The sequence below is a fragment of the Microtus pennsylvanicus genome, chromosome 1 (assembly GCF_037038515.1).
Source record: "Microtus pennsylvanicus isolate mMicPen1 chromosome 1, mMicPen1.hap1, whole genome shotgun sequence".
Taxonomy (NCBI): Eukaryota; Metazoa; Chordata; class Mammalia; order Rodentia; family Cricetidae; genus Microtus; species Microtus pennsylvanicus.
In genome coordinates this window covers 178,802,189-178,820,586 of record NC_134579.1, presented here as the reverse complement: position 1 = coordinate 178,820,586, position 18,398 = coordinate 178,802,189, and the positions used below count along the sequence as shown (strand labels likewise).

General features: G+C 38.6%; 1 protein-coding gene across 1 annotated transcript in view; it reads left to right on the top strand.

Moving 5' to 3' along the window:
* Tbc1d32 (TBC1 domain family member 32) overlaps nt 1–18,398 on the top strand; it is a 200,535-nt gene that overhangs the window by 69,409 nt on the left and 112,728 nt on the right. Inside the window, exons 18-21 of the mRNA XM_075945999.1 lie at nt 3,668–3,806; nt 8,916–9,003; nt 11,519–11,637; nt 14,171–14,287. Of these exons, the coding sequence (XP_075802114.1) occupies nt 3,668–3,806; nt 8,916–9,003; nt 11,519–11,637; nt 14,171–14,287 (463 nt within the window). The remainder of the gene's footprint in view (nt 1–3,667; nt 3,807–8,915; nt 9,004–11,518; nt 11,638–14,170; nt 14,288–18,398) is intronic.

The following is an 18,398-nucleotide window of genomic DNA, read 5'->3' as shown; positions in this document are numbered from 1 at the left end:
TGTGTATGTACTCTACATAAAAACAGTGCCACAGAAAAAGAGGTTTCCAAATTCCAGATATTATGCTTGTGATATATGTATATCTGTTTATATATGTTATATATATATATATATATATATATATATATATATATATATATATATATATATAACTTTACACACACACATACATGTTTGCGTTAGTTAGGACTATCTAGAGAGAATCAGTAGGCTAGATTCATGTATCAACATAGGGGAATTGGTTCACACTGTTTTAGAGTTCAGGGTGTTGGAAAAGTTGATGCTTAGTTGGGCAATGGTTGCCTACACCTTTAATTCCAGCACTTACTAGGCAGAGGCAGGTGGATCTCTGAGTTTGAGGCCAGCCTGGTCTACAGAGTGAGTTCAAGGACATTTTAGCTATTCTGATCTTAGCCAGGTGTTAAAGGACTCTCAAAGAAGTTTTGATTTGCATTTCCCTGATGGCTAAGGATGTTGAACATTTCCTTAAGTGTTTCTCAGCCGTTTGAGAATCTTCTGTTGGGAATTCTCTGTTTAGATCTGTACCCCATTTTTAAATTGTAGTATTTGGTTTGTTGATGTCTAGTTTCTTGAGTTCTATAAAGAACTCAAAATATATAAATATTTTGGAAATCAGCCCTCTGTCAGATGTGGGGTTGGTGAAGATCTTTTCCCATTCTGTAGATTGCTGTTTTGTCCTATTGACAGTGTCCTTTGCCTTAGAGAAACTTTTCATGAGGTCCCGTTTATAAATTGTTAATCTTAGTGTCTGTGCTGTTTGTGTCCTGTTCAGAAACTTGGCTCCAGTGTCAATGCATTCAAGGCTACTTCCCACTTTCTCTTCTGTCAGGTTCAGTGTATCTGGATTTATGTGGAGGTCTTTGATTTCCTTGGACTTGAGTTTTGTGAGTGTGATAGATATAGGTCTATCTGTGTTCTGCAAGCTGAAATCCAGTTGGGCGCAGCACTATTTCTTATAGATGCTTTCTTTTTTTTTATTGTATAATTTTGGCTTCTTTAAGGAATGTTAGCAGGTGGTGGGTGGTATCTTCCCTGGAGTCCCTTGGAACCACTCTGGCTTCTGGTAAAGATACTGGGTCTGTGGGTCCTAGTGTGGAGCCTAGGGAAAGGCATACAATCTGGGGTTGTTGGGTAGGCTTTAACAAGTTTTACCTGGGGCTGGGATGTTTATTTGTCTGGGATTTCTAGATCCTGCCTAGTCTCTGGTAACGCCAAACACTTCTAAAGTAGAAGGTCAGAATATGGAATCCAGGGGAGGGGTGCAATGCACTGTCCACTGCACCATGGAGCCACCTCCTAACTAACTGTAGCCTTTAGAAAGAAAGTATAGAGTCATTAGGTGTTTGTGTTGTGTTTTGAAGTGCAATATGGGTTTGATGTATATTCATCCATCAGTGGTCTTCTACACATGCCACAATCCTCAATGTTGTAGATATTTAGAATTCTTTTAATACCTAATTCACTTCTTTACACTGATAAGCTTTACACTTGTTGACCATTTTTGTAATTATTTTATTCCACAGCTTGTAACTTGTGACCTTTTCTCCACATAAGCATATTTTTTACCTTTATACCTTTTAGTTTCCAAATATAGTTTTGCTTTGATTGTTTGTTAAGCTCTGAGGGTGGTGAACTATTCCTGCCTTTTATGTCTAAATTCCCTTCTCTCCCTCCCTCCCTCCCTCCCTCCCTCCCTCCCTCCCTCCCTCCTCCCTCTCTCCCTCCCTTCCTCCCTCCCTCCCTCCCTCCCTCCCTCCCTCTACCTCTCTTATGTATTTCTCTTTCTTACTTTAATTCCTCCCTCCATTCCTGTCTTTTTTTTTTGAAGACAGGTGATCACTGTGCAGCCCTGGCTGATCTATAACTTGTTACGTTACCAAGGCTGGCCTCGGACTCTTCCGGCCTCTACCTCTTCCTCTGTCAAGTGCTGGGATTATAGGTGTATGCTGCCATGCCAACCTAATCTATTATGTCTAGAAATGTTTGTTCTTTCAAACCACACTGCCACCACACAGTCTTTCCTACTTTAAGCATATGTTCTTATTCCTAAGTAGTTTAATTATGTAGAAATGTTGATGCAGGCAAACATTTCTCATCAGTTCTTGAAGCTGCCATTACAGTATTTTCTGGACTGTATGGCTCTTGACAGGTCTTGTTATCTACAATATGGCCGCCCACGTTTAATAGGTGGTGGCAGCTCTTGCTTGTAATTTAAGTTTGCTTAATCTCTGTGATTTATGTTAACTTACTTAAGTACTCTGGATGATATTTTAATTCATACACAGATTGTATATTTTTCTCAATTTTAGTAAATTCTCAGTATTTAATTGAGCAATAAAATATATTTATGGAATATAGAATTTTTTCAAATTCTTTTCTTATGGTTTCTTTTGTAGGCTTTTTTTGACCACCAACCAGCTCCTAAATCATAACATAGGGACTTAATATTAGTCATGACTGCTCAGCCTTATCTTATGCTTGTCCCATTAGCTCTAATAGCTTAAATTAGCTCTTTTTTCTTCATCTACGTTTTGCCTTTCTTTCCTTCTGTATGGCCTATTCTGAACTGTCATATAGTCTGTTTTGTCTGACTGGCAGCTACCTGGCTGATTTGCCCTGAGCATCTATCTCCCTTTCTTTCTCTCTCATTCTCTTCTCCCTCCTTTCTCTTTCCCCTTCTCCTATTTATTCTTTCTGCTTGACTGCTCCACCTGTCCCTCTGTTACCTAGCTATTGACTGTTCAACTTTTTATGAGGCCAATCAGGTACCTTAGGCAGGCAAGATGAAACAGCAACACACCTTTACATAGTTAAACAAATGCAGCATAAACGAATGTAACACATCTTTACATAGAGAAAGTAATATTCTGCAACATAGACAAATGAAACACATCTTTACATACTTAAAGTAATATTCCACAACAGTTTCTGTTATTTTTTAAAATCTGTGCAGAAAGTTATCAGTCTTAAAAATGTATTTTGACTGGTACAAAATGAACATAGTTAAGAGCTGGCTGCTCATAGTTCTATTTTTAATTGCAAGGGAAACAGTCTGAAGGTCTATAGACATAAATGCCTTGTTCATTGGGTCCACTCACGTATATGTCTCTGTCATTTAGCATCACACAGAGACAAGAGGGACTTTTTATAAGGGCAGCTCTGCTGTGTAGCATGCAGTCTCGTGTTCGACTTTGTCAATAAATGAAAACAATAAAGTGTTCTCTCTGTTATAACAAAAATGTGTTTTGAGGAAAAAATGTTACTATTCACTTCCAAATAAAATAGAAATTTATGAAAATAAAAGAAAACAAGCATATTATGCTCTAGACCATAAGAAAAATGTTTTAATAAACAAAAGGCACAACAATAATGGAGAGTTGAGGTTTAGGGAATCCAAGTGCAGTGGAATTACCATGGGAAATTCCAGCGTGGATAAAGTTGAGGCTTAGTCTCAGTGCTGCACCCGAAATGCACTGCAATCATCCGTGCTGGGACGCTGTCAGAGTGCAAGCGATTTCCATCTTAATTCATAATATCTGCTGAACAACCTGGGATTTGTGTATTCTCTGTCAGTTTAATTCTTGTCCATGCTGCTCTTACAAATTTTCAGTTTTGTGGGTATTAAACGTCCCTTCCCCTGTTCCAGTGTGGCTTGGGAAGACAATTTGCTAGATGATTTACTGAACTTTGCTGCCACTCCCAAAGGATTGCTTCTTCTTCAGAGAACAGGTGCCATCAATGAATGTGTGACGTTTATGTTCAACCAGTACGCGAAGAAACTGCAGGTATGAATAACCATCTGCTCTAGGCAAAAGGAATTGTTGTTATGAAAGCTGTCGAGAGCATCATTCTGCTTTCCGTGTGTGATGAGGTTATTAAGCTTCAGTTAGAATGCTGTTGGCACTGTACCACTTGATTTTTTTTAAAGGAAAGCTTTACGTAGTTGATATTGCTGTCTGTGGCTGTATTTTGAAATTGCAAGCAGCAGATGGAATTGAAATTTTCAGTTACTTTTCCAGATGTTTTATAAGCATGATATAGTACATCCATATGTACCAAAACTGGGAAGAACTTCTGGGGAAAAAATCCTGTTAAGGCTAAATATATGTATCAGTGAAGGTTTAGGCCTTGGGTGTTTTAAAGGACACAGACTTCCCTTTAGAGAGATTATATTATACTGTTAAGTAAAACTTACAAGATAATGTATTTCATCATATAGCCTAAAGTAATTGACTCAAAATCAACATTGTTTTTTCTCTCATAATAAAGATCCTTAAGTTTCTGGGATTTTTTTGGATCTTACATGTTCTGCTGAGGTTATTTTTCTATGTGGCTCCTTAGCCTTTTGACCAGGATCAAGGCATGCACGCACATGTGTGCAATGTGTATGACAGTGTACTGTGTGTGTGTGCACGCACTTAAGTGGATGTGGAGACTGATGTTAACTGCCTTCCTAAATTGCTTTCCACTTTCTTTTCTTAGTATACGTATCAGTTGCTTAATTAGGTTTTTGGCAAGAAGCTTAGACCACCAGTTTGTGAGGATGAATTCCATTCGTTAGAGCCCCAAAGGACTGCACACTTCCCTGGAGCTGAGGAATAGCTTGACTTTTTGCAGACTGTCAAGTCATAGCTTTCTGATCAACCTTGCCCTGTGCAGTAATCTTGTATTTCTCCCATTCCCTGTCAAAGATCGGCCTCCCTGGCATTGCACTTGCCTAGTTTATTTTTCTTGAAGTCGGCATCAGTGAGGTGTTTGGGGACATTAACATCCCTGATAGCAGCTTTTATGGAGGTGGGCAGTGGCTGATTTCTAATGTGTTCTGTGCAGAGGAGATTAAGGGAAGTACGTCCAGTCACAGGCAGCAAACCACTGAGTGCCCAAGCTGTTCCAGGAAGACTCTCTTGCTCCGTAACTGCCCATTGAAGATGGTCAGGACTGGGCATGGTGTGGTGTGCAGCTTCTTACATGATGGTGGAAGACTTTCTTCCCCTGGATTTGCCCCTTCCCTGGTGGGACTTTGGCAAGAGAACACCTAGGTGTGTTGCCAAACTTCCATTCTTGTCACCTCCAGCTGGCTTTGTGACAGTGGCAAGATCCTCCCATGCCTTTAAATTTTGTTTTCTTTCAACCTTGGATTTAGCAGCTGAGTACTTACCCTGTGCAGGACACTGCTGGGATTCACGACACATTGGGAATGTTTCCAGTTCTTCTAACGTGTCCGGCTCTCAGCTGCAATGGGGCCTCCCTTTTACCTTTTAATTTTCGGGTTACCCTTTTGGGAATGCCTCAGTCCTTTAGGCTGCAGGTATCTTCTCCTTTCTGTTGGACTCCTCGGCGTTTTCACCCACCATCTTGCAAGATGGCAAAGAGCTCCATCTTATTTTTGGAGACATCTTCTTTCAACTAGGAACTCACCAATTTGGGGCTAGGCTAGATGGCCGGCCAGCCCCGAGGATTGCCGGCAATCTTGTCTTCTCTTCCGCAGTGTTGAAATTGTGGGTGTGTGCTGCTGAGCCCAGCCTCCTTCTGCCTCCCTCCATCCTCGAATGCGGACGGATGCAGGCCAGTTGACCTCATGCTTATGCAGCAAGCATTTTACAGACAGAGCCAGGTCCCCAGTCCTGTATCAGTTCTTTCACAGTGTTTTGTTTCGAAATCTCCGGCAGCGATTGTGTTTGATGTTTTTGTGTTTCCTGATGACAAATACTTAACTTTTACTCTCTTAAATTCTAATCCCCTACATTTGCTTAAAACTATAAGAAAATAGGGTCATGCAGTAGTGACACAGGCCTTTAATCCCAGCGCTAGGGAGGCAGAGGCAGGTGGAGTTCAAGGCCAACCTGGTCTACAAGGGCTAGTTTCAGGACAGGCTCCAAAGCTACAGAGAAACCTTGTCTCTGAAAAAAAAAAAGACCCTCTTTTCTTATCTCTGTTCATAAAGAATAAATAATTTCTTAGGTAGGCCCCTAATGTTCTTTGCTTGAGTAAAATATATCTCTGTATTTTCATGGGTTTGTCAAGGTTAGGTGTGTATGTGCTGATATGCTTTTATCTTGTTTTATTGAAGGTGGACCGTGAGTACAGAAAATGTAGTTACCCTGTCCTTCACTTTATGGCACACTTACCTCAGCCCTCCGTACGATGTTCCTATTCTGTTTTATTTATTTTATTCTAGGGTCATTCCAGGTTGCTAGTTCCATTTCACCCTGTACACATTTCCCAACCTCATGTTTAGGATTTTATTCTATGTAATATTTTTTCTCACCCCCCCTTTTTATATTATTACAAATGTCCCAGCTTATTTTGAGCCCTCCATAGCTGAGGTTTGACCTGTCCCTGTATCCTAAGTAACTGTTCAGGCTTTGTTTATACTGTTTCTCTTTACAAAGACTTGCAAGCAACTCAAACACATTTTCTTTTTCACTCAGGTGCTTCAGATCAGGCAGGCATGTCTTTACATGATACATCTAGAATTAGATGCCGTTTTTATATTTGTAAATTTCAAAACACATTAGTTTTTCCATTCGCTTGCCAAGAAAAGTGACTGTTCCTTTGACACCGAATTTACAACACTACTTCTCCATTAGCATATTCATCGTGCTTTACTGTGCACTGCAATTCCAGATATTTTCATCATTTACATCCTCAGTTTTCAAAGAAGCCTGAAGGCTAAGCTATTTTCTTAATTTTGTATAAGAGAGGGTGGGAGTCCAGGTTAGTCATGAAATGTGTTTTATGGAGCTATTAGCTGGCTAGGTATAGTGGTAAAGCTCAGATTTCGTTCCTAGTTTTTGACTGTGTGCATGAAGACGCACCTTGTTTAATAAGGTGTTCAACTTACGATACATTTTTCCCCCCTTTTTAGAATAAGTGGGGATTGGACAAACCATGTGGCTACCAATTTTCCAATTTTCAAGGCTAGTGGGAGGGACTTAGGAGAAAGATGCTCTTTGGCAGGAATACAGGGAATGGAGGATAGGTGTTTATCTTCCTGGACTTCTGTGTCCCTCACTGCAGAACAGTGGATTGTAGTTCAAGGAAAATGGGAAATATGGCTTAACAGGATTGAAAAGCAAGGGTAACTTATAAAGATATAATGAATGGAAAATAGAAAATTGATGAAATAGACCTACTTTTCAGCATTGTCGTTTAACTCCTTTTTAGCTACATTTTCTTTTCCCTCAAAACTTATGTTTAAAGAGTTTGAATGTAAATCAGATGCTTTTAAGGAAATGTTTTAAGGTAGCAATTCTGAATGGTTAACTCTGTCCAGAAGTTGGACATCTAGCTCGGCAAACTCTGATGGGCGTGGCACAGTGCCACTGGCCCTCCTTATTCTGATGAATGTGACCAGATAGACTCACTTCTGCACTCACCCCAAGTAGGTTTATCTTGTACAGTGACAAATCCTGAAGGACTTTTACACAGACACAGATGTACTGATGTTTAGGATTGGGCAAGTCTTCCTTAGCAACAAAAATTATATACTCTAGAAATAGCTATTTAAGGGAGAAAGTATTATTTTGTTGAGTCTTTTTTTAATTTATCTAGAATGTCTTTTTATTTTACATACCAGATCCAGTTCCTCCACCTTCCCCTTCCTACTGCATCTCACCTCCCCCCATCCCATTCCCAATCCACTCCTCAGGGGTTGTAAGTTCTCCCTTGGGGAGTAAAAAAGTCTGGCATACCAAGTTGCCCCACCCTCCTGTATCAAGACTGAGCAAGGTATCTCACCATAGGAAGTGGGTTTCATAAAGCCAGTCATTGCACCCAGGATAAGTCCTGGTCCCACTGCCAGGGAACCCCCAAACAGATCAAGCTACATAACTGTCACCCACATTCAGAGGGCTTAGTTTGGTCTCATGCAGGTTCTCCAGCTGTCAGTTCAGAGGCCTTGAGCTCCCACCAACTGGGGTCAGTGGTCTCTGTGGTTTTCCCTACCATGATCTTAAACCCCTATAGTTCGTATGATTCCTCCTTCCTCTCTTCAACTAACCCATTTAAGAATCTGGCAGTATCTGGCAGTGGTGGTGCTTGCCTTTAATCCCAGCACTCCAGAGGCAGGCAGATCCTTGTGAGTTTTAGGCCATCCTGGTTCACAGAGCTAGTTCTAGGACAGCTAGGGCTGTTATACAGAGAAACCCTGTCTCAACCCCCCCTTCCCCCCCAAAAAAAGGAGAAGAAGAATCTGGCAGTCAAAGTTTATAAATGAAGAAGTGACCTAAAAAGTAGTAATAGGATGATATAATTTAGTAATAATAGAATGATATAACTTAGTAATAATAGGATGATAGAATTTAGTAATAATTACATCGTACAATTTAGAACTGGAAGCTGACCTCTTTCTACTTGATTTAAGCCCCTTTTTATGAGAAATAAGTCCCTTTATTTATGAGGGAATGTAGGTCAGGAATAAGTGACTCTTTAAAAATATATTTTAAAATATTTACACGTGTGTGTTTATGTGTGTGAGTTCAGCTGTCCACAGAGGCCAAGGTGTTGGGTCATCTGGAGCTAGAGTTAGTTATAGGTGGTTGTGAGTCTCGAGATATGGATGCTGGGAACTGAACTGAATTCTGGGAACTGAACTTGGCCCTCTGCAAGAGCAGAATGTGCTCTTATCCGTGGACTCTTCACTTGAGCACCTTACTAAGGGACCTTACAAAGTCAAAGAGCTAGACTTAAACTCAGATCAGAAATAAAATGCTTAAAAATAACACACTAGTACTAAGTCCCTGTGAGGCTTTTGTTGTTTGTTTTTCTGCTTTTAGCACCTGAAAAAAAATTTAATCTTCAAATTAAAGAGTAGTAATTAGCTGTACTGTAAGTTTGTATTGCATAGAATAACATGACCTGTTCCTTGCTTCTCATTGCCTTCTTCATGCTAGATAAACAGGCAGAAGAAGTTCGGCTATGAAGTTTTGGTTGTCCAGGTGGCATCCACAGCAGCCGGGGCAGTAGCTCTGCAAAATTCAGGCAAGTTTTGTTCCTCACAGATAAAATGTGATCATTGTTAACAAATGGGCAATAGCATGATAAAACTCCAGAACATCTCTAACTCTAAAACTCTTCTTTCCAGTGTGTGACCATGAAAAAGAAAGTTTACAGGATTGTGTCTGCCTTCCATGAAATTACAGTGCTGAATACTTTTCTTATGGAATGTGGAGACTCTTATCTACCCTTTTGTTTTTAGAACACTGGTGCCTAATTATCTGTGCTAAAGCTTGTTCAATAGTGAAGATCCCTCTTCACCTTATAAGCCTAATGCATGGCATCTGTCTTGGTCTAGTTAATTATCCCTGACAGAATGGCTCAGTGTTGGTTTAGTGGATTTGCATATCCATACAAATGCGCACTAGTACTAGTAGTCCTGTGTCTGTACCATTTCTTGTTTCTGTCATTCCTCCTCCCTCTAGAAAGCATTTCACCCACTCTGTAGCCTTCACACACTCTGAAGTTTGCCGTCCATATGTCTTTTCCAATATCAGCTGGATTTATAGGGAAGTAAGCCACCATGATTGTCATATGCCCCATGTTTAAGTTACTGACACTGAGCAACACATAACTTGTGATACAGAAGAGAAATTTCTAGTTGGAGATGATGAATTATATCAGTTTTAGTGATCACTATTGCTTCACTACTTATACCAAAACCAATCTCAATCTCTCTCTCTCTCTCTCTCTCTCTCTCTCTCTCTCTCTCTCTCTCTCTCTCTCTCTCAACCAATTTGGGCTCTTTGTATAGCTTCCTTGATAAAACTGGCTGTAAACTGAGTCACATTTTTCTTTTACTTAGAATAAAATTTCTGTAGCATTGTGGACAGGAATAGATTAATAGAACCATTTGAAGTCTAGATTTAATCCCAGATCTGCTTGTCATTGAGTAGTTAAGCTTTTGAACCTTATCCTCCCAAACTTTTCTTGAGGTGGCTAAATGAAATTCTACACAGGTCTTAGGATGACTGTAGATTCCCAAGCTTATTTTACTTACATTACAGGTATTGCATTGGCCCCTACATATGCACTGCCCCATTTGTGTGTTGTAGAAACACTGGAATTTCCATTCTCAAATACTAAAAGGTCTTGAAGAAGATGAGGGACTCCCCCTACCCTCTGAATGCAAAATGATCAATAAACTCTTAATTTATACTCTTACATTAGACTCCAATATTCTCAGTTTTAGAGCCTGCATTTTTTTTAATTGTGCCAGAAAACACTTCTCTTATTTTGTTATAAGCATATTGGTTTAACCTAAATTTGTTTTTTGAGATTTTGATAAAATTACATTATGCCCTCCTCTTCACTTTCCTTCATTCAGGCCCTCTCAAATACTCCTTGCTCTCTGTAAAAATTCATGGCCTCTTTTTTTGTTATTGCTGCATACATTTGTATATTCATATACATTCCTAAAATCACAAATGCAATCTGCTTGGTCTCTATAACATTACTTGTATGCTTTTAGGGCTGACCGTTTGATACTGGATAACAAATTGGTGTGCTCTTCTCCAGGGAAAAATATTTTTCCTGCTCTCAGCATTTCTTAGTTGCCTGTAGTTCTTAGTGTAGGGTTGAGGCTTCTGTAGGCTTTATCCCCTGTCCACTTTGTCAAATTGTTGTTGTCCTTGTTCAGCTCATGTTGAGGCAGTTGTGTTGGTAGATTTTATGAGTGTAACCTCTGACATTTCTAGGAGACACAGTCTCACAGCAAACTCCCTGGCCTCATATTCTTACAGTCTTAGCACGCCATCTTCTGTTATGTTTCCGGCGCCTTAGGAGTGGGATTTGTGTTATAGTTATATCCACTGGGATGAGACTTCATCACTCTGCATTTTGATTGGTTGTGGCTTTCTGAAATAGTCCCTACTTGTCGGAAAGAGAAGTTTCCTTGTTGGGGGAATGAGGACTACACTCAGCTATGGGTATAAAGATAAATATATAGAATGTGATCAGGAATTAAGGTGTACTGACTTTATGATTTGATGTTAGGTTTATAGACACAGTGTATGATTTGAAAAATGTAATAATCAGCTTTAATATTCATTTTAATGTAGTTAGACAGTATTTGACTCAAGAGAATTTAAAGGTCTCATTGAAGCAAAGTTCAAAATTGTTTTAAACATGGAATTATAAATGAATATTGGATAAAGTGAACATATTCTTTGGATGCCTGCCCGACTTGCTGGTGCCTCCTTTCTCCCCCCCTCCCCCCCGAACACATTTTTTGCAGTCTCCAGGGAAATATGTTCCCATGATTTAGTTAATGTTACAGAGTGATGGAATATCATAAACATTTAGTAAAAATAGCAAATACCATTTCTATCAAGAGTAGAGATTACACTATTATTTTTGTAAGAAGCAAATGTTTTTCATCTGTGAGAGTAAATAAGTCTTTTCATAAGAATAATGCTATCTTCCATAAGCCAGACCATACTATTTTATACCACAATATAAATTATGCTATAAATATGACATAAGTAATACTTTTTTCTAGGCTTCATTAGTGCGCTTATAACTGAGTTGTGGTCCAATCTTGAATGTGGAAGAGACGATGTAAGGGTGACCCATCCCAGAGCTACTCCAGTGGATCCTATTGACCGAAGTTGTCAAAAGGTAAGAAGATGTGTGACAATAATGCATAGATTTGAAGGTCGCACAGGGAGGACTCCATGGAAACTTGACCAATGTCACTCATAAGCAGCAAACTTCCTTGTTTGTTTGTTTTTTTGACACAGGGTTCCCCTTTGCAGCCCTGGCTGTCCTAAACACTGATGGGTAGATAAATGTTTTGTGCTGTTTCAATTTTAGGATATTTGATACCACAAACACATTTAGTGTACTTTTGTGGGAACTGATTGAAAATAGTTTTCAGTTCCAGGGATGATTAATACATCACAGTTTTATGATATGCTCAGTGCCTTTAAAATGTCTAGTGTGTTTGTTTGCTCTTGGGGTAATCTGAAATTTTCTTGAAGTCTCTTTAAAATTATATGCAGGTTATTTGTTCTCAAATACAATAATTGGATTGTTTTCATCTGAAGCTCTACTTGATTTGCTTAGAGTAGCATATTAGATTTATTAAAACTACATACCAACAGAATTATTTTATTTCTTAGAAAAGAGATTCCATAAACATGTGTAGAGCTTGTCTGTATAAATAATAAGAAACCCTCAATATGTTACTATATGCTTGATAAAGGAATATATTTCCTTTCAGAGTAGATATTTATTCAATTTATAAATTGTATTTGTAATCCATTACTATAGAGAAGAAATTTATTATTATATCTAGATATTAATGGGTTCATATCATGAAATGTTTAAAGCACTTTAAGTTGTTACATTTTACCTTTGATGTAGTCTCTAGATATTAAGATGAATTTTTAAAAGTTATATTGAAATCTGCAAATCATCCTTCTGCATAACACCTGCTTGGTGAATTTATTTATGCAATGGTTTTGTTGGTAGCCATGAGCCCTCTAGTTTCCTTGTGGTTCCTTTCACTGTAATTTAGAGACACATTTCTCTAAAATGCTTTCCTGGATAGCCAGTCTTTTCCCCTCCTCTTTCCTACACTCATGTAGAGTGGCAGTATTCCCGCATAGTATTCTCTTAACTAAGCATGCTTTGTAAATTTTAACTGAACCATTACATTTATTATTTGGTAATTTTGCTGTTATGCTAATATATATTAGGTTTAAATTCTACTTTTTGTTATTAGAGTTGGTGAGCAATTTCATCTTTGTTTTTAACAGGTTGTGGCTGGTGGGGAAATATGGATACCTTAAACTTAATACTTGTTCATTTTATCCAGAAATACAATGGCTCCAGAGCACTGTATGTTGTGTAGGTTCACCATATGGCACTGTAATTTGTGAAGTATCTCTCCATTGAGTGTAAGGGAGGAAATGGGAAGTGGACTCTACTTTCTCTATTCACAAACAAGGACTGGATAGTGGCTGTCCCTACTAAATAGTATCGGATAGCTATGTTTTTATTTGCAGAGAGAAACTTTAGCCAGAAAAAGGGAAAATGTAGTTTAGTTCTTGTACAAATGTGTTGTTATCACAACTTCAAATTTCCTCATCTATTAACGAGAAATCAAATCAAGTAGTTTTTTATTTTTCTCAAATTTTAATTTTCTTATAGTGAAAAATTTTATTCACAAATTTTCTGTCTATTGAATTTTTAAAATATCAAACTGTTAAGCAGAATACAATGCTTACAAATAATTACAAGTAATATACAAACTAGTAATGTGTGGAACTCTGGGAAGAAGACGGAGGCTACTGGAAAGAAAGTGCCAAACTTTCTTTTTGACGTCAGTACAGTTGAGGGCAGGTGGGGCACATTAGCAGGACAAGAGAAGTTTGTGTAGGTGACAGTCAGTTGAAGGTGACTATGCTATTTCATTTTGGAGAAAGGTGAGAAATGAGACTTTGGAGAGGCAGAAGAGAATCAGGTGTCCTGAAAGTCATCTAGAGAACTTGGTTCTCCTTACTGTCTCATGATGGCTACCCATGGAATGCTTTTGAGCTAAGAGTAAGAAAGGATTTTGTGGGGAAAATCTGTCTAGTTGCTATTAAGTAGATGAAAGTGTCATGGAAAAGATGTACTTGGCCTGCAAATGCTGTGGAGAGGTGAACCTGGTATGATCAGACTGGGGTAAAGGAGCTACTTCTCATAGGAAGGCCCTGGCTTTTGAAAATTAACTATAATGTCTGGGTTCTACTGATTTTCGTTGAGTATGAGACAATCTTATGGTCTAAGCTTGAGAATATATAGACTTTATTATCTTGCCTTCGAGCGTTACTCTCTTGTGTTTTGTTAGTAACAATGGTATAAGGAGTGAGAAAGCAGGAGCTTTTTCATTTTTTACCAGAATCTAACTGCGGGAATTGCATAGCATTTGGAAATGTTTTTAAGCTCTTACATGTGCTCCTTAACAGTTGTTATATTAGCGCTCTAAACCCTTAAAATATTGCCATTTTGTTATTCTTAACCTATTATGGGTAGATAGCTCACACTGACAGTAGATTTATTTTTAAAACTACCCCTCATAGACATGCATGAGGGCTGGAACATTTACATGAATGACTCTTTCTGTGCAGTATTAAAAAGAAAAATGTCTCGTCCCTTGCTCCAGTCCTTCCTAGCGCTGGTGAATCTGCTGTCCTACCCTGCTGTGTATGAGCTAACAGGCAATCAAGAACTTCCCAATAAGGCAGAATATTCTCTTCGTGAAGTTCCAACATATATTATTGTAAGTTACTTTCTTTCAATTGTTCTCTTTCCTCCTTGCCTACTGTTTGATATTGGTAGCAAAGACATAATTTGACAATGATACATAAAATCCCCCATGCTTATCAAAGTCTAAATTCATTATTTATCCCTGGAATATTACCTTTTGAGTTACCTATGCATGGAAACTTTGGTCCAGGCCATGGAACTGTTGTTTTACCTATCAGAATGCAAAGCTAACCCTCTATAGGAAAGCAACTTGGCATTTATACAAACGTCTGTAGAAATGGGTTTTAGATGACTCAGTAGCTTATTAACCATGCTTATGCTGCTCCATCACTAACTAGGATAATTAAGAATAAATTATATCCATAGAGTCCAATGTATTTTCAACCTATGTTTTAATGAATTTTGTATTATGTCCATGAGGATAGTATATGTATATTTATTTAATTTGAAGCTTAATTATACTTAAAATTGCTCATATTATTGACTTGGTTTAACTATTAAAGGGGATGTAGTTAATTGTCTTTGGGTGTTTATGAATAAAACACGAATGTATAAACGTGTGCATGAACACACATACGCAAGGATTAGAAAGGAATTACTGAATACTGAAATTCTATATTCCAAACATCTCCTTGTCATTTTGTCTTTCATATTATTGGTTTTAGAAATGGTATTGTTCTTCTTTAATACTTTTTACTTTTGTTAATTCCAAACATTTAAATTCATAAAATTGCTTTCTCTTGTGGGGAAGTTTTGGTAACTATTTTGGAGTAAAATGTAAAGTTAGATATGTCTCTCACTAGATCTTTAAGACTGTAGGGTCTCTTATTTTCTTAAATTATCCCAGTACCATCTGCTTGTGCTCAGTTTTATCTTATTGCTTACGTACTTTATGGTTAGTTTTCTTATTCTGCTGCTTGACTGGTTTGTGCCTGTGAACGGGTTAGATATTGATTTTCGCATCTACCAAAAGAGGGCACAGATAAGCACAAATGTTGTGTGACAGCACTAATGTGAGGACTCTAAAATAGTCGAGGAGTTAGAGTTGGCTGCCAGGACTAAGGCTGGGCAAGAGGGCAAAGAACCAAGTCCTAGCCCCATGGACAAGGTTTTGGTTACACAAGTAAAAATATCCTAAAGTTTTATTGTATAACAAAATACTTATAATTAATATCACTCTATTATGTACTTAAAATTTCTTCGTGGAGCACATGTGTGTTAAATGTCTTTTGCAGACTCAAAAAGAAGGTGAGAGGAAACTTGAAGTTTGTCATAGAATAATTAAAGGTGTCATTAGAGCTAAACTCCCTTCTCAGGGATCTAGGCAGGACTCTGTTATTGAAGAGTTCATACATGATTACTATATGCACATCATTTTCACCTTCTTCTTTCCTCAAACTCTAATTATGTCTCCAACTTCTCTCAAACTCACAGTTCTTTTTATTATTGTTTTACACACACACACACACACACACACACACACACACACACACACACACACACCTACCTTACTGAGTCTATTTGGTATTGCAGAAGCTGATGTAAAGGCCACGGAGGGGTGCTGCTTACTAGCTCGCTCTTTCTGGTTTGCTCGGCCTGCTTTTTTATAGCACAAGCTGTAGGACCACAAGACCGGATGACACCACCCACAGTGGGCTGGGCCCTCCCTCATCAACCTCTAATTAAGAAACTGCCCTAATGACTTGTCAACAGCCCTGTCTTATAAAAACACTTTCTTAATTGAGGTTCCCTCCTCTCAAACGACTTTAGCTGATGCCAAGTTGACCTAAAACTGTCCAGCTCAATAATGTATTTGGGAGCTTTTTAGAGAAAATGGATTCCCTCTCTTTCAACAGCCATTGATCGCTTGTAGCTCTTCAGCTAGGAGTGGGACCTTGTACAGTATCTCTCATCCACTTTGTCATGCTGACTGTTTTATTCAGGACACCATTTGCTTGGTGTCATTGTTTAGGTCTTCTTTAGACAATCACATTGTTGAAGTTTCATGGGGGCAGCTTCTCTGGCAAGCCCAGGTGATGCTCTCATGCTGCTGACATCCCGATTTCCTGGATAGTAAATATTTTTGTCCCCACTTCTGCCACTTTCCCTGAGCCCTAGGTGTAGGGCTGTCTGTCAGCATCAGCGGGATACTGATGTACACTGTGCATCCGCTGGAGTTGTGCACCTCATCTTCACTTGTTCTCTGCAGTTGCAGCCATTATGAGACTCTGCACTTGTCACCGTCCGCTCAGAAAGAAACTTCTTTGGTAAGGAGTGAGAGCAGCACTTATCTGTGCATATAAGGAGAAGTATTTAGAATATAGTTAGAAACTGTATTATCTAAGGAAGATGACAGTTTAGGTTCTTTTATACAGTATATGATTTCCCAGCCATTAGTAGTTGGCTGGGTTTTCAATAGAAGACATGGATTCCCCCTTCCCCATCCTGTTAAGCAGACCCTAAATCCAATTAGACAGTTGGTCACTTCCAATATAAAAGTGCCACTATTGCACCATTAAGGATATTTTGCCAGGCCAATAATTGCTGTGGCTTGTAGGTTTCACATCTAATGAGAACTGTGGGGTTCTTTTCTCCCTTGGAATTTGCATAGCACTTTCTGATACTGTGTCCTCAGGGTAGAGGCTTTCAGATCAGTTGCAGCTCAGTTCCTCCAAGTCCTATGTCCAGAATACCATGGTTTCAGGGTCTTATGGTGGGAGGCAGCTACAAAAGCCTATGTTGTTTTGGGAATCTCTTGGAGTACCTGACTGAAAACCCAGAGGAAGGTTTACAGTGCCTGTGACTAGGCTTTTGTCACTTAATTCTATGACTTTGGGCAGAAATATGAGTCTATTTAAATGATCTGTTCATCTTTCTAACATCTATCTATCCATTCTCTTTCTTTTATCCATCTATTACTATCTTTCATCTTTATCTGTCATCTATCAATCTTCTATCTATCTATCTATCTATCTATCTATCTATCTATCTATCTATCTATCTATCATCTATCTATCATCTATCTATCTATCTATCTATCTATCTATCTATCTATCTATCTATCTATCTATCTATCTATCTATCCATCCATCCATCCATCCTATAAATGTATTGTAGGCATTTCATGTCTTGTTGCTGCCTGACTCCAGTTCTTTACATGCCTAACTATCTTTACATGGCCGTTGTCTCTTCCTGACTGGAATCTTCCATATTTCTCTTCTCAGGATATTTGTCTTGGATTATCAAGGTCCTTTTGGATGACCTAAAATGACTAAGATTTTTAACTTAATTCCATCTTCAACTATCCCTTGTCCAAACAGGGTGACATTCAAGTTCTGGGGATTACGACAGAGACAGACTTTTAGGAGGTTGGTATTTAACCTTCTCACTGTATGACCACTGAAGAGTGGTCATTTCCTCTAGTTCCCCACGATGAAAAGTCCCAAGGAAGGAACTCGATGGGGATTCATTTTCATTACAGGCTAACCAGGGTAATCCACTCTTGGAATATATAGTTTTAGGGCCTTTTTGACCTATTCCTTATCATGTATTTGTTCATTTCCTAAAAGCATCAAGATAGCATGAATATGGGCACTGGACCACTTGACTAGATGGGCCCTCAAATACCTACTTTATACCAGGCTTTTTCTTTTGGGCCACCAACCAGCTCTCAAATCATGACACAGAGACTATTAACTTTGAATGCTCAGCCTTAGCCCTTTTAACTTAAATTAACCTGTTTGTCTTTATCTACCTTTCCCCCATGGCTTATTACCTTTATTACTTTTGTATATCTTACTTTCACTGCCTTTCTATGTCTGTCTAGCTGGTGTCTGCCTGACTTCTTGCCCCAGGCGTGTCCTTTCTCTTCTCTCCTTCTTCTCTTCCTTCTTCTTTCGAGCCTACATTTGTCCTCCTATTTATTCTCTCTGCCTAGAAGCACCACCTATCTTTTCTCTTGCCTTGCTATTGGCCTTTCAGCTCTTTATTAAGCCAATTCGGTGCTTTAGGCAGACAAGGTGCAACCGATGCAACATATCTTTTCATAATTAAACACACATCCTTACATAATTAAGCAAATATAACACACCTTTACACATTTAAAGTAATATTCTGCAGCATAA